The 17,153-nt window shown below is 32.8% G+C and overlaps 2 protein-coding genes across 6 annotated transcripts in view; one reads left to right on the top strand and one right to left on the bottom strand.

The window, feature by feature from the left end:
* The window catches only part of Pvr (PDGF- and VEGF-receptor related), a 372,948-nt gene extending 361,595 nt beyond the window's left edge, over window positions 1-11,353 (top strand). The window contains exon 22 of the mRNA XM_067768038.1: window positions 11,156-11,353. The gene's annotated coding sequence lies outside the window, so the exon portion shown is untranslated. The remainder of the gene's footprint in view (window positions 1-11,155) is intronic.
* A 3,203-nt stretch (window positions 11,354-14,556) lies between these two features.
* The window catches only part of LOC137240968 (uncharacterized), a 35,846-nt gene continuing 33,249 nt past the window's right edge, over window positions 14,557-17,153 (bottom strand). For 3 of the 5 annotated variants that reach the window (XM_067768022.1, XM_067768023.1, XM_067768024.1), the window contains one exon: window positions 14,557-16,393. In XM_067768022.1, the coding sequence (XP_067624123.1) occupies window positions 15,185-16,393 (1,209 nt within the window). In that variant the 3' untranslated portion in view covers window positions 14,557-15,184. Of the gene's footprint in view, window positions 17,056-17,153 lie in introns of those variants that run through there. The other 2 variants (XM_067768021.1, XM_067768025.1) reach the window with 2 other exon arrangements.

The following is a 17,153-nucleotide window of genomic DNA, read 5'->3' as shown; positions in this document are numbered from 1 at the left end:
AATTGTGGCGAAACTTTTAACTAGTATTGAACAGGTTGGAATCTTCGTCTTTGCAATTTCCTGCGGACCCAAAAAGAATTTTTAAGAAACATTTAACGAATCTTGCTGATACGACAGCATCGACAAGTCCGAAAACTTACCCACGCCCATGCAAATGTGATTATGAACCTATGACTGTAAAATAGCTAGTGAAATAACGTGGAATGACGAGAGCGTTTTTGCAGGGTAATTAAAGAAACTTCTAAGTGGTACTTAGAGGGTTTTATACAGTCCGGTTGACTATTTAACAAGGGTCGATTTTTTTGTCAAATTGTATTATTGAATACTCGAAATTGTTAGCTATACAACAAGGAGCATACATCTCCTTTTCTTCATTTTAATGATATTTTTTCTTGCTTCAAAATGATTGAAGCTAGTTCGATAAGTTTTTAGTCATAAGAAAGAGCGGTCTGTATCATTTGAAAAGTTTTAGCGTTCCATTTTTGGAGCTCAACCATAAATTTAAAGAAACAATTTTTTTTGCGACAGCAGCCATTCGTCGATTATGCGCAAATTGGCTAAAAGGATTTCAACTTTTTTTCTTATATCATACAGATACAATATATATATATATATATATATATATATACATATGAATATATATACATATGAATCCCTATTGCGGCAATATCTTTCGAACAACCAGACGAAAGTAATATACGTGCACGTAATACATATTGCTACCGCAATTTCATCTTTATTGCTTTTGTAACCACTTTTCTTAGTACATTTTACATATTAGTATCATTATACTATGCGCATTATACCAACATGATATTTAGTTACACTCAAAAGTAAGTTCTACTACGACCACATAATAATTTTGTAAGAGAGCCCCAAATATTGAAATTTGTATCCAAACTTTATAGTCTTAAAATATGTTTTGTGAATGTGAATGAAAAAGAAAAAAAATTCAACCAAATTCTTACTTTGTAGGTAGTATATTTACAATACATAAGTACATTTAATTACATATTTTTCTCACACATAGCGTTTATAACGATTATCAAAAAAAAAGAGGTGACATAAATAATTGTATAATTTAAAATATTACGAGCAAAAGTAAGAGAAAAGAAAAGAACCCCCAACAGAACGAGCTTAGTCAGACTTAAGTATTGATATTAGATTTCGTTTCGATTTCGGCCCAATAAAGTGTGATCTGTTGGATCATTTTTTTTTCTCTCACTTTATACACCACACACACTTACCTACATTTTCATAGTGTAATTAGCTATTCGTATTTCAACAATGCTGTAGCCCCGGTTAAGAAACCTGCATTATCTTATTTTTTTTGGTGCTTACATACGTTAATAGAAATGAATTATAAATAAATAAGTATTTAAAATGGGAATCAGGTATGGGGCCACCGAAATTTTAGGTGCGTCGGTGGCCATGGTTTTTGAGGGTGGGACAAGGCACCGGGCGTCGCAACAACACCCGCGGCGCCCCCTATATATATTCGGCCCTCTTTGGTTATTCCCTTTTGTTTTCTTTTAAGTTTTCAGCAGTTTTTTTTTATTTTAATTTTCAGCGTTTTTTTTTTTTTGCATTTCAGCGTTAGTAACCGGCCGTGTCCGGTTCGGTATTTTTTTTTGCGTTAGATATATATATTTTTTTTAATTTTAAATTTTGAATGTTTTAAGGGTCTGTCCGTGACATCCGGTTCGCCGGATGTCGTTTTAATTTTGAATTTTAAGCGTTTTGAGTCGTCTCTGCGCTTCTGTCAGGGTTTTTTGATTTTGAAAGCTTTCAGTTTTGATAGGCATGATAGGAATTTTTTTCTGATTATGGCGCAGGAACAGTAAGGTTGGCAAGGACCCGCCCCAGCCGACAATGACTAGCCACTGTGCACCCCAACATCATGCCGACCGCCTTCCTTACTGCTTCCCGTCGAAGATGCGAAACCATAACAATTTGATACCCATATCGTACACAAAAATTCTACAGTCACCCCGGTCCACATTTATGGCGATATCTCTAAAAGGCGTCCACCTATAGAACTAAGGCCCACTCCATTTTAAAATACTCACTAACACCTTTCATTTGATACCCATATCGTACAAACACATTCTAGAGTCACCCCTAGTCCACCTTTATGACGATATCTCGAAAAGGCGTCCACATATAGAACTAAGGATCACTCCCTTTTAAAAGCTATATAACTCCCTTTTAAAAGCTAAGAAAATTTCCATACAATCAATTGAAAGGCTGTTTCGCATATTTAGCATACGTAAAATCATATAAAAGTTATATGAATCGATTCGTATGGATCAGCCGCAGTGCATAGCCCTATTTTTGTTAACAAATATTACTCTATTTGTTTATAATTAATAGAAATAGTTTTTTGTAAATTCGAACAATCTTTCCAAATATCGAAATTCATTTTCGTGGGAACAATTATCTGAGTGTTCTAATGCGAATTTCAAAGACCTAAACCTTTATGTATCCCCGCTAAATTCGAAAGCACAAATGTTTCACCTACATACAAATATGGTTTCCCCATTGTTGCCACTTACCTATAGTGGCCTGTTCCAAAATCCTAAACAAATTGTTCCAAAATAATTTTTAGCGTTGAAAAAAAACTTAAATAGAATTAATTTTTGACCGGCCCATTTTTTGTGGCAAATTTCGCTTACACGTGGGAACAATTATCTGAGTGTTCTAATGCGAATTTCAAAGACATAAACCTTATGTATCCCCGCTAAATTCGAAAGCACAAATGTTTCACCTACATACAAATACGGCTTCCCATTGTTGCCACTTACCTATAGTGGCCTGTTCCAAAATTCTAAAAAAATTGTTCCAAAATAATTTGTAGCGTACAAAAAATCTTAAATAGAATTAATTTTTGACGGCCCATTTTTTGTGGCAAATTTTGCTTACACGTAAATACATAGGTCTTTATTTAACAGATTCTTTGTTTTTTATTTTAGCTGCTTTCAAAAAACAAACATAAAATCACAAATAATGAGTTAACTTTTGTTGAAACTGACAAAATTTATTTATAACAATTAATGGCAAATTCGCCCCAAAATGTTTTTGCATTTCCAGATTCTATGCTCATTTTAGATAAAGCACGTCTTATACTGAAAAAAAAATTAATAAGCTCCAAAGATATAACATTAAAATTTTTATATTGTATTTTATGCTAATTTATTTTATTTTATAATATATTATTTTATTTCAACTTAGTTTATTAATATTTAAATGTAACTTGACTGAATCGGAAAATTTTACGTTGTATATTAAACGAAAACAAAAATCCCAAAAACGTTTTTGGTTTTAGGTCAAAACGGCAACCGGCATCATAGCGCCCGTATTGCATAGGCCGTAAATTATCCTACTATCTATATATTAATACGCTAACAAAATTTCCATACAATCAATTGACAGGCTGTTTCGCATACTTAGCATACGTAAAATCATATAAACGTTATATGAATCGATTCGTATTGATCAGCCGCAATGCATAGGCCTATTTTTGTTTATAAATATTACTCTATTTGTTTATAATTAATAGAAAAAGTTTTTTGTAAATTCGAAAATCTGTGCAACTATCGAAATTGCCATCTGTAGGACGCATTATGTTCACAAACCCCCCTGAGTACATAGCTCCAAATTCTCAATTGTCGCGTTGCTCAAATGTTTCATCTCTACATACATATGTATATATTTGTACACGCCAAACGGTGAGAGAACTACTGCTTCGCTCATTTTCTGTTGAAATAAAATATTGTGTCCCATCGTTGCCAATTACCTATATTGGTCTGTACCAAAATCCATAAAAAATTGTTCTAAAATAATTTTTAAAGCACAAAAAAACTTTAAAGAGAAGTAATAACTTAACCGGCCTATTTTTTTGGACAAATTTTACTTACACGTAAAAGCATAGATCTTTGTTTAACAGATTCTTTGTTTTTCATTTTAGGTGCTTTAAAAAAATTAAATCAGAAATAATGAGTCAACTTTTGTTCAAACTCACTAAATTTATTTATTTATAACAATTAATTGCAAATTTGACCCAAATGTTTTTTGCATTTCCAGATTTTATGCTCATTTTAGATATAGTACGTTTTATAGTGAACAAAAAATAAATAAATTTGCTACAAAGATATTACATTAAAATTTGTATATTGTCTTTTTTGCTAATTTATTTTGATATTTCTTATTTTATTTTATTATATTATCTTTTATCACGTTGTATATTAAATTTGCTACAAAGATATTATATTAAAATTTGTATATTGTCTTTTATGCTAATTTATTTTGACATTTCTTATTTAATTTTATTATATTATCTTTTATCACGTTGTATATTAAATTTGCTACAAAGATATTACATTAAAATTTGTATATTGTCTTTTATGCGAATTTATTTTGATATTTCTTATTTTATTTTATTATATTATCTTTTATCACGTTGTATATTAAATTTGCCACAAAGATATTATATTAAAATTTGTATATTGTCTTTTATGCTAATTTATTTTGATATTTCTTATTTTATTTTATTATATTATCTTTTATCACGTTGTATATTAAATTTGCTACAAAGATATTACATTAAAATTTGTATATTGTCTTTTATGCTAATTTATTTTGATATTTCTTATTTAATTTTATTATATTATCTTTTATCACGTTGTATATTAAATTTGCTACAAAGATATTACATTAAAATTTGTATATTGTTTTTTATGCTAATTTATTTTGATATTTCTTATTTTATTTTATTATATTATCTTTTATCACGTTGTATATTAAATTTGCTACAAAGATATTATATTAAAATTTGTATATTGTCTTTTATGCTAATTTATTTTGATATTTCTTATTTAATTTTATTATATTATCTTTTATCACGTTGTATATTAAATTTGCTACAAAGATATTACATTAAAATTTGTATATTGTTTTTTATGCTAATTTATTTTGATATTTCTTATTTTATTTTATTATATTATCTTTTATCACGTTGTATATTAAATTTGCTACAAAGATATTATATTAAAATTTGTATATTGTCTTTTATGCTAATTTATTTTGATATTTCTTATTTTATTTTATTATATTATCTTTTATCACGTTGTATATTAAATTTGCTACAAAGATATTATATTAAAATTTGTATATTGTCTTTTATGCTAATTTATTTTGATATTTCTTATTTAATTTTATTATATTATCTTTTATCACGTTGTATATTAAATTTGCTACAAAGATATTACGTTAAAATTTGTATATTGTCTTTTATGCTAATTTATTTTGATATTTCTTATTTAATTTTATTATATTATCTTTTATCACGTTGTATATTAAATTTGCTACAAAGATATTACATTAAAATTTGTATATTGTCTTTTATGCTAATTTATTTTGATATTTCTTATTTTATTTTATTATATTATCTTTTATCACGTTGTATATTAAAGTTGCTACAAAGATATTATATTAAAATTTGTATATTGTCTTTTATGCTAATTTATTTTGATATTTCTTATTTAATTTTATTATATTATCTTTTATCACGTTGTATATTAAATTTGCTACAAAGATATTATATTAAAATTTGTATATTGTCTTTTATGCTAATTTATTTTGATATTTCTTATTTTATTTTATTATATTATCTTTTATCACGTTGTATATTAAATTTGCTACAAAGATATTATATTAAAATTTGTATATTGTCTTTTATGCTAATTTATTTTGATATTTCTTATTTAATTTTATTATATTATCTTTTATCACGTTGTATATTAAATTTGCTACAAAGATATTACATTAAAATTTGTATATTGTCTTTTATGCTAATTTATTTTGATATTTCTTATTTTATTTTATTATATTATCTTTTATCACGTTGTATATTAAAGTTGCTACAAAGATATTATATTAAAATTTGTATATTGTCTTTTATGCTAATTTATTTTGATATTTCTTATTTAATTTTATTATATTATCTTTTATCACGTTGTATATTAAATTTGCTACAAAGATATTATATTAAAATTTGTATATTGTCTTTTATGCTAATTTATTTTGATATTTCTTATTTTATTTTATTATGTTATCTTTTATCACGTTGTATATTAAATTTGCTACAAAGATATTACATTAAAATTTGTATATTGTCTTTTATGCTAATTTATTTTGATATTTCTTATTTAATTTTATTATATTATCTTTTATCACGTTGTATATTAAATTTGCTACAAAGATATTACATTAAAATTTGTATATTGTCTTTTATGCTAATTTATTTTGATATTTCTTATTTAATTTTATTATATTATCTTTTATCACGTTGTATATTAAATTTGCTACAAAGATATTACATTAAAATTTGTATATTGTCTTTTATGCTAATTTATTTTGATATTTCTTATTTTATTTTATTATATTATCTTTTATCACGTTGTATATTAAAGTTGCTACAAAGATATTATATTAAAATTTGTATATTGTCTTTTATGCTAATTTATTTTGATATTTCTTATTTAATTTTATTATATTATCTTTTATCACGTTGTATATTAAATTTGCTACAAAGATATTATATTAAAATTTGTATATTGTCTTTTATGCTAATTTATTTTGATATTTCTTATTTTATTTTATTATGTTATCTTTTATCACGTTGTATATTAAATTTGCTACAAAGATATTACATTAAAATTTGTATATTGTCTTTTATGCTAATTTATTTTGATATTTCTTATTTAATTTTATTATATTATCTTTTATCACGTTGTATATTAAATTTGCTACAAAGATATTATATTAAAATTTGTATATTGTCTTTTATGCTAATTTATTTTGATATTTCTTATTTTATTTTATTATGTTATCTTTTATCACGTTGTATATTAAATTTGCTACAAAGATATTACATTAAAATTTGTATATTGTTTTTTATGCTAATTTATTTTGATATTTCTTATTTTATTTTATTATATTATCTTTTATCACGTTGTATATTAAATTTGCTACAAAGATATTATATTAAAATTTGTATATTGTCTTTTATGCTAATTTATTTTGATATTTCTTATTTTATTTTATTATGTTATCTTTTATCACGTTGTATATTAAATTTGCTACAAAGATATTACATTAAAATTTGTATATTGTCTTTTATGCTAATTTATTTTGATATTTCTTATTTAATTTTATTATATTATCTTTTATCACGTTGTATATTAAATTTGCTACAAAGATATTATATTAAAATTTGTATATTGTCTTTTATGCTAATTTATTTTGATATTTCTTATTTTATTTTATTATGTTATCTTTTATCACGTTGTATATTAAATTTGCTACAAAGATATTACATTAAAATTTGTATATTGTCTTTTATGCTAATTTATTTTGATATTTCTTATTTAATTTTATTATATTATCTTTTATCACGTTGTATATTAAATTTGCTACAAAGATATTACGTTAAAATTTGTATATTGTCTTTTATGCTAATTTATTTTGATATTTCTTATTTAATTTTATTATATTATCTTTTATCACGTTGTATATTAAATTTGCTACAAAGATATTACATTAAAATTTGTATATTGTCTTTTATGCTAATTTATTTTGATATTTCTTATTTTATTTTATTATATTATCTTTTATCACGTTGTATATTAAAGTTGCTACAAAGATATTATATTAAAATTTGTATATTGTCTTTTATGCTAATTTATTTTGATATTTCTTATTTAATTTTATTATATTATCTTTTATCACGTTGTATATTAAATTTGCTACAAAGATATTATATTAAAATTTGTATATTGTCTTTTATGCTAATTTATTTTGATATTTCTTATTTTATTTTATTATGTTATCTTTTATCACGTTGTATATTAAATTTGCTACAAAGATATTACATTAAAATTTGTATATTGTCTTTTATGCTAATTTATTTTGATATTTCTTATTTAATTTTATTATATTATCTTTTATCACGTTGTATATTAAATTTGCTACAAAGATATTATATTAAAATTTGTATATTGTCTTTTATGCTAATTTATTTTGATATTTCTTATTTTATTTTATTATGTTATCTTTTATCACGTTGTATATTAAATTTGCTACAAAGATATTACATTAAAATTTGTATATTGTCTTTTATGCTAATTTATTTTGATATTTCTTATTTAATTTTATTATATTATCTTTTATCACGTTGTATATTAAAGTTGCTACAAAGATATTATATTAAAATTTGTATATTGTCTTTTATGCTAATTTATTTTGATATTTCTTATTTAATTTTATTATATTATCTTTTATCACGTTGTATATTAAATTTGCTACAAAGATATTATATTAAAATTTGTATATTGTCTTTTATGCTAATTTATTTTGATATTTCTTATTTTATTTTATTATATTATCTTTTATCACGTTGTATATTAAATTTGCTACAAAGATATTACATTAAAATTTGTATATTGTCTTTTATGCTAATTTATTTTGATATTTCTTATTTTATTTTATTATATTACCTTTTATTTCAACTTAGTCTATTGTTATTTAAATGCAACTTGATTGAATCGGAAAATTTAACGTTGTATATTAAACGAAAAAAAGCGACCCAAAAACGTTTTCGATTTTAGGTCGAAATATTGCATAGGCCGTATATTACTCTACTATCTATATATTAATACGCTAACAAAATTTCCATACAATCAATTGACATGCTGTTTCGCATACTTAGCAGTGGATAGGCCTATTTTTGTTAACAAATATTACTCTATTGTTTTCCTATTCCTATTCCCACTCCTATTTCCCTTCCATACCTGCTACTCCTACTCCCAATCCCCCTCCCACTCCTGCTAATGCTACTACTACCTCACTACCTCCTCAATCACACCCCCACTCCTACTCCAACTCCAACTTCTGCTACTCCTATTTCCACTCCCAATCCTACCCCCACCCCACTACTTCTCCCAAACCTACCCCCACTCCCACTCCCACTCCTGCTACTCCCAATCCCAATCCCATCCCCACTCCAACTCCTTTTCCCAGTCTCACACCCACTCGCTGTCCACTCCCAATTTATAATCGGTCAAACTGTTTAGGATGCAACCCGATTTATACCTACATACATGAGTTGAATTTTAATTATATCTATATGCACATGAATTTTTTTAATTTGTACATATATGGGCGCTCGCACTACTGTCCCACCCGTCCTTTATCCCACTTATACTCCTACTCGAACTCCCACTCCCACCGCCACTCCCCTGCTACTCCTACTCCCAATCCCCCTCCCACTCCCACACTCCTACTACCACTATTGCTACTCTTATTCCCACTCCCACTCCTATCCACACCCCTATTCCCCTCCCACTTCTGCTACTCCTATTCCCACCCCCACTCCCACTCCTTTTTCCACTCCAACTCCTGCTACTCCTACTTCTATTCCTATTCCTACTTTCACTCCTACCCCTACTCCTTTTCCCACTCCGACTACTATTCCCACTCTATGATCAGTCATAGCGTTTATATGGCTGCTCCAACTACTGCCCTCACCCCTTTTCTTTACCCCCACTTCCATTCCTGCTACTACTCTAACTCCCACTCCCCTGTTTACTCGCTGTCCAACTCCCACTTTATGATCGGTCAAACCGTTTAGGATACAACCCGGTTTATACCTACATACATATGTTGAATTTTAATTATATCTATATACACATGCATTTTTTAAATTTGTTTTTATTTAAAATATTTGTATATATGTATGTGGGCGCTCCCACTCCTGCCCCACCCCTCCCTTATCTCCACTTATTCTCCTATTCCTTCTCCTACTCCTATCTTCCACTTCCACACCTTTTCCCACTCCACTCCCACCCACACTCGCGCTACTCCTACTTCTACCTCCACTTCCCCACTCTATCACCCCCCTCGCCACTGCCACCCCCCCTTTTACTCCTTTTCACACTCCCACTTTATGATCGGTTAGAACGTTTATATGGGCGCTCCAACTACTGCCGCCACCCCTTTCTTTATCCCCACTTCCATTCCTAGTCCTACTCTAACTACCGGTAAAACGGTTAGGATGCAACCCGGTTTATACCTACATACATAAATTGCATTTTCATTATATCTATATACACATGCATTTTTTAAATTTGTTTTTATTTAAAATATTAGTACATATGTGGGCGCTCCCACTACTGCCCCACCCCTCCTTTATGTCTCCTATTCCTTCTTCTATTCCTAACTCCCACCCCTACTTCTACAATTATTCCCACTCACTATCACCCCCACTCCCATTCCCAGTGGGCTAATACCAGAAGGTGCAAGTACTAGAGTGTACCGTATTCGTATTCGAAAAAGACCTGCCCATATCTGCTCCCACTCCCAGTGGGCTAATACCAGAGGGTGCAAGTACCAGAGCGTAGCGGATTCGTATTCGAAAAAGACCTGCCCATATCCGTAAAACTCTCCTAAACCTTCGCGGAGGATCAAGGGGTAAAAATTCGTTCCCGCCTGGCTAATACCAAAAGGAGCAAGTACCGGATTCATATTCGGCAAAGGATTACCCATATCCGTAAAACTCCCGTAATATGTCGGGAGTAAGTTTTGTTGTTACAACAACAACCCTGGCCGAAGATACCAGGTTCGTCCCCCTGAGGGTTAAGGGGCTCAGAAAATTCCCGCGGCAGGCATGCCTGTCGTAAGAGGCTACTAAAATCCACAGACCCGTAGGTTCAAGGGGCCAAAATTCGTTCCCGCCTGCCTAATACCAGAAGGTGCAAGTATCGGATCGTACCAGATTCGTATTCGGTAAAGGCCTACCTTCGGCAGATAATTTTTATTGTTACAGGAACAACATCCCAGGTTCGTATCCTAGGGCAAATAAAAAGGCCTTAGAAAATGTTTATTATTATGTTTTCAAATAACTTGAATGCATTACCAAGAAAGGAATTTTTCATAAATGCATTACTAAAAACTGAAGCATGTAAAAATTTTCACTACCTTTGCAGAACTGTGTTTTTCGACAATTATTACCGGATTATGTGAAATTATTTTCATGATCATTTCTGAAATATTTTCATGGGCATTTTGAAATTAATTTTGTTTCTTAATTTATTTTCAGTCATATATAATGCCACGACTTACAAGAAGAAGAGGCAGGGATAGTAATAGGGAGAGACGTCCTAATGTTAACACATCTCTCGCATTGGTTGATAGTTTTAAGGGTGCTTTGAACGATGTACCTCCTAATTTTATTAGCTTTGATATGGTAAATATGGATTTACGTTGTGAGCATTGTAACGCAATGCATTTCGAGAAAGAATTACTGCAAGAAACAGAAACTCCTTTTCGTTGTGTTGTCAAAAGGGAAAAGTAATTTGGCACCGTTAACACAAAATCAGTTTTTCAATAATTTATATGAGGGTTTACGCTCCAATAACCTGGTTTTAAAGCGGAGATCAACAAATTACTTTGAAAATATACGTAGTTTCAATTCATCTTTTGCGATGGTTAGTTCTGAAGGGGAAATAGCAGAGAATGTTACGCAAGGTCTTATTATTTTAAAATTCGCAATATCTTTTATCATAGAGCTGGCCCTTTAACGCATGAGCAAAATGATAGGTCAGTTATATTTCTATGATGTTGATACCGCAAATACATTTGAGAGAACCATCAAATGCATTATGCGATAGAGGCTTGATGACAGAAATATCTGCCCAATTGAATCAAGTTAACCCTTTTGTTCGGTCTTTTATTTCCATGAAAGAACACTATAGTAGACACGAAAATATATATAAGGAAATGTGTTTGCTCATTACGGTTAATCGTGAGATGCCGAATATAGAGATGGGTAGATTGAATGATGCTCTTGCAACAGATGTTGCCGTGATATTTAGTACAACAGATGGTGAACCTCCATTTGAGAGAAGGATGGTATCATTTTATAAAAGGAGTGGTACGGTAAAGAATATTTCCGTTTTAGATTCATCTTTGGATCCGCTGGCCTATCCACTACTATTTCCCAATGGAAACGCGGGATGGCATCCTGATATATTGCATAGCAGACGAAGTACGTCTACTTCAAGTCGAGCTAGAATTAAAACTGCTATGCTTGAGTTCGCGTCATTTCGACTTGCGATCAGAGACGAATTCAGTCTTCTACATCATTCTAAAAAGCTTTATCTACAGTGGATTGTAGATATGTATGTTCGAGTTAAGGGAACAGGACTTAACTTTTTAAGACTCAATCAAGAAAACCTGAGGTGTGATGTTTTGTATAACATAACAGATTATCTGATCACAAATCCTCATAGTAATGGACATGAAAATATTGGAAGAAGAACTATTCTGCCATCTTCATTCACCGGCTCTCCCAGAAACATGTACCAAAACTATTTGGGCGCTATGAATATAGTCCGTCAAACCAGCTCTGTTTATTACAATGACATGCATTCCAAATTGGCCAGAAATTACCAGGAGTGTTGATTTCAATGAAACACCAAATTATCGCCCAGAAATTATAGTGCGCGTGTTCAGTGCGAAACTAAATGATTTAATAAGCACAATAACTACAAAAAAGTTGTTGGTACTGTTGCTGCTTATATTTATACAATAGAATTTCAAAAGAGAAGTTTGCCTCATGCGCACATATTGCTAACATTAGATGAAAGGGATAAACTTGAAGGTGTTAGTGATATAGACAAAGCCGTATGTGCGGAAATTCCTGACATTGAAATAAACCCAAAATTGCATGAATACGTTTCGAAACATATGATGCATGGGCCATGTGGTGCTTTGAATGTTAACGCAGTTTGCATGAGAAATGGTAATTGTTCCAAGAGTTTTCCCAAACATTTTTGCGAGTCCACACGAGCAGAGGTGAATGGGTTTCGAATGTATAGAAGACGTCGTAATGGTGTTAGTGTTGATACTCGTGGTGCGTCTCTTGATAACCGTTATGTTGTACCATATATATTCCATATTTGCTTGCCAAATTTAATTGCCACATTATTGTTGAGGTTTGCTCAACGGTTAAAAGTGTGAAATACATTTATAAATATGTATATAAAGGATATGACAGTGCAACTGTCAGGTTAGCTACTGAACACGTTAATGCTGGTGAAGTAGACAATTGTGACGAGATTCAAAACTTTTTGAATGGACGTTACGTTGGTTCCACTGAAGCGGCTTGGCGAATTTTCCAATTCCCTATGCACTGTCAGTCCCATTCAGTAACGCGACTTGACGTTCACTTACCGCAAAGACAAAACGTTGTGTTTACTAATGGTCAGGCACAACGAGCTGTTCAGAACTTGAGAAAAACCAGGTTGTTGGCATTTTTTCATTTGAATATTGAAGATCCTTCGGCAAATTCATATAAATATTTAGAAATTTCATTGCATTATACCTGGGAAGATAAAACCAAGAAATGGAAAAAAAACCAGCGAGGCGGTGATAAAACTATTGCTCGCATGTATGTAGTGTCGCCGAAGGATATTGAACTCTTCCATTTACGTTTGCTCCTTTTACATGTAACTGGGCCAAAATCGTTTATGGACGTTCGAACATATAATGGGAGTATATATAATACATTTGTGGAAGCGTGTCGTGCTAGGGGAATCGCCTCAAATGATGAATGATGATGATGAATGGCGCGAGTGCTTTGAAGAAGCGCGACAATTTCATTCTCCTAAACAAATGCGTCACTTATTTGCTGTGGTATGTGCGCTAAAAGTTCCAGCAAATGCTTTGGCGCTGTGGAATGAGTTTAAAAATTCACTTTCTGAAGATTTCCTGAGAGAAAGCGATGAAACATTGTCATTTAATCGTGCACTATTAGAAATCGAAGATGTGCTACTTAGTCATAACGTGACATGTCACAGCCTTTGATTGCCAGTGCCCACAGCAAATCCTGCTGTAACAAGTACAGATGTTCCTCAACCTGAAAATGAGCTAATTTTATTTGAAGACTATTACTCACGAGCAAACAACGAGCAACGTACAATAATATACCGCGTTATCGAGGAAATACAGTCTCATGAGACTGGTTCTAATGTGTTCTGCGTTACTGCTCATGCAGGTTGCGGTAAAACTTTTATGCAAACTGCTTTAATTCACAGGTTGAATTCACTTAATCTTCCATGCAAGAACAGTGCACAATGTTTTAAATTACACATTCCTGTTGTCGAAAATTCTGTACCGAAATTCACCCCAAACAGTGCTCAAGGAAGATATATAAATTCAGCTGCGCTGATAATAATTGACGAAATTTCCATGTGCCCACTTTTAATTTTGAAAGCTATAGATAGACTACTGCGTGATTTGTGTTCCGATGAAAATGATAAATGCAAGCTGTTTGCTGGGAAAACAACACTTTTTTGTGCCGATTTTATACAAATTCTACCCGTTGAACAAATGCGTGGTGGCAACGGCGCGCACCCACGTATTTGTTAAATAATAGTTAAGGCGAAAAAAAGGAAGAAAATAAAAACACCAAAAGGATTTCGTATTAATAAAAAGAATTCACAAAGTGCTTTTATTTATATAAATACAACAAGTGTTAAGAAAGGGTTTAACAAATGTTGTGGAAAATGATATATGTAATAATAATTATGAAAATTTGCACTTACGTGGACGTGTGATTACGTGTACCTTTGCTGGCTGCTGGATCAAAAGAGGACGAGCCTCTTTGCGACATGAGCCGATGAACCCGAGATACAGCTCCTTCGTTGGGTTTCCCGGCAACAAAGTTGCTATACCGCGGGCTCACAGCGGTAAAAATCTAAGATACATGCGTACTACCACTCACACATGGCTGTGTGTATTAGTAATCACAAGCATATGTGGGTGGTAGTAAACGAAGAAAATTATGTTACGAGGGGGGGGAGATATATTTAGGCCTGTGGCCTAAACATACCGGCCCCCTTGCCGTAAGCAACAAAGAAAACATTAAAAAGAAAGGGATGCCACGCGATCGCACGTCCAGTAAGGCGCTAATGAAAGAAGGCAGTGCAGATGCGGACTGCAAGCACTGCACGCCAGATGGTTGACCTCACGTTTCGCTCTCCTGTGGAAAAAGAAAAGAAGTTATTAGATATACGTACGTGGTTTTAAATTCCGTGCTGTAATTACTTATTATTAGGAAAAACTCCTATTTTTGGCAGGCTCCTGAGACTACCAACCCGAATATGGTCGGTTGGGTCAGGAGACCGCCAACTGTTGTTGCTGGCGTTCCGCTCACCATCATTTCGGCGTATATATCTGCGCCGAGTGTAAGCCGAATTGGCGATGAGCGGTAGAACTGTGGGTCGGCCAGCCGCATGAATTGGAATGGAGCGGCAATCTTTGGATCTACATTTGATGGCGGACTCAACCGATAGTGGCTTGCAACAATGCTGGCTTGAGTGGTCAAGTGTGTGGATGACCCGAATTTCCCGCGAAGGATTATTGTGCATTGCCCTGATCCTTGACGCTCTAACTGTAGGTCGCGCACCAGCTCTGCATCGACAATTGTACTTGTGGCGCAGGGATCGACTATAGCTCGAACCAAATGCAAGTGGCCCCGCGATTCGATCCGTACGACGGCAGTCGGTGCGATGGGCACAAATGGTCGCATGATGGGTGATGGGGTCGTTGTCTGGGATAGGCGTCCCGTTCGGAAGCCGGCTGGTACGGCTTGTAATAGCGCTCGTCTACTGTCGACTTTGCTCGCGTGACTTTGATATGGCGCGGTTTTGTTTCGATTTTGCCTCGTTACGCGTTTAGCTGCTCTGGGCCGACCATGGGCAGCGTTTCCCTTCGATGATGTGGTATGGAGTTCGGTGTCCTGCTGCCGCCAACTGTCTTGTTCTTGTCGTTCTTTCTTGAACTTTTCCGCCTTCCGTTCATGCTGTAGCAGCGGCCGAAAACTACGCGTCCCAAGATTGCTGGTTGAGGGGTTTTGTTCGGCTCTAGCCATTTCTTCTTCCATCTCTGCCTCCTCGACTTGTTGGGCCCAAGACTTAGTTGGTCCCGATAAGTGGATCGACAACTCGTCGTCCGATTGGCTGTCGTCGCCGACGACCATGGTTTCTGCGCGTGCAGGACGTTGGTCCTCGAGGTGAAGCGTAGTATGGTGCTTCTCGTTACACCTTTTGCATCGATATTTACTTTTGCAGTTGTCAACGCGATGAAACGGCGACAAACAATTGGGGCAGTATTTATGTAGTAGGACAGCCCGTAACCTTTCTTCGGGCGACTTGCTTCTGTACTCAGCGCAGAGCCTCATACTATGGTTTCTACCGCAGAGCTGGCAGGCGACGTCGAAGCGCCTGGCGCCCCCCTCTGACTTGGCCAATAGAGTTTCGTAGCGGGTCATGATCTGAAAGAATGTTGATATCATTGATCATGCCCAAATTGAGGTTGGCGGAATGTTGTTTGGGTGGCGTAAGCCAAAAAAATATTATCTCTCATATATTTTCGCAAGAGAAAAAAAAAACATTTTATTGAAATAAAAATTAAGGGCCATAAATAAATGCGAAGAAAAAACGGATTTAGCACGCAACCATACGATGTGGCTGGTGCTTTAGCGCCTCTAGTACATCCCTGCAAAAACGCTCTCGTCACTCCACGTCATTTGACTAGTCATTTTACCAGGTCATAGGTTATATTCCTAGTCACACTTGCGTGGGCGTGATTAGGTTTTGTGACCAAATTTTTGTAGGGATTTTATAATTTATTTTATGTCGGTAGATGTCGCCGAAGTAGTCCTAAAGATTTATTTTTTGGTTTGTGGTGAACTTTGTTTTCACAACAAGTGGCCTGCCACCACACGGAACGGTTAGACACCTGACTGAAAAGGTATTACAGAGTTGCACTTCCACCATTCAACATTATTTTCGACGTGTATTGTCGATAATGTTGAAATTCGTGGAATTAAGTATTTTAAATCTCGACCAAATGAATGATTGGTCGAGATATGTAATACGCGACATGTGTGGCGTGTTGTGCTTGATATGTCGTGCGGCTTGTAATGCGTGACGTGTAGTGCGTGACGTGTAGGGCGGCATGTAGTACGTGACGTGTAGTGTGCGAGATGTGTAGTGCGGCATGTAGTACGTGACGTGTAGTGTGCGAGATGA

Source organism: Eurosta solidaginis, chromosome 2 (assembly GCF_040869045.1).
Source record: "Eurosta solidaginis isolate ZX-2024a chromosome 2, ASM4086904v1, whole genome shotgun sequence".
Lineage (NCBI taxonomy): Eukaryota > Metazoa > Arthropoda > Insecta > Diptera > Tephritidae > Eurosta > Eurosta solidaginis.
This window is presented reverse-complemented; position numbering and strand designations above follow the sequence as displayed.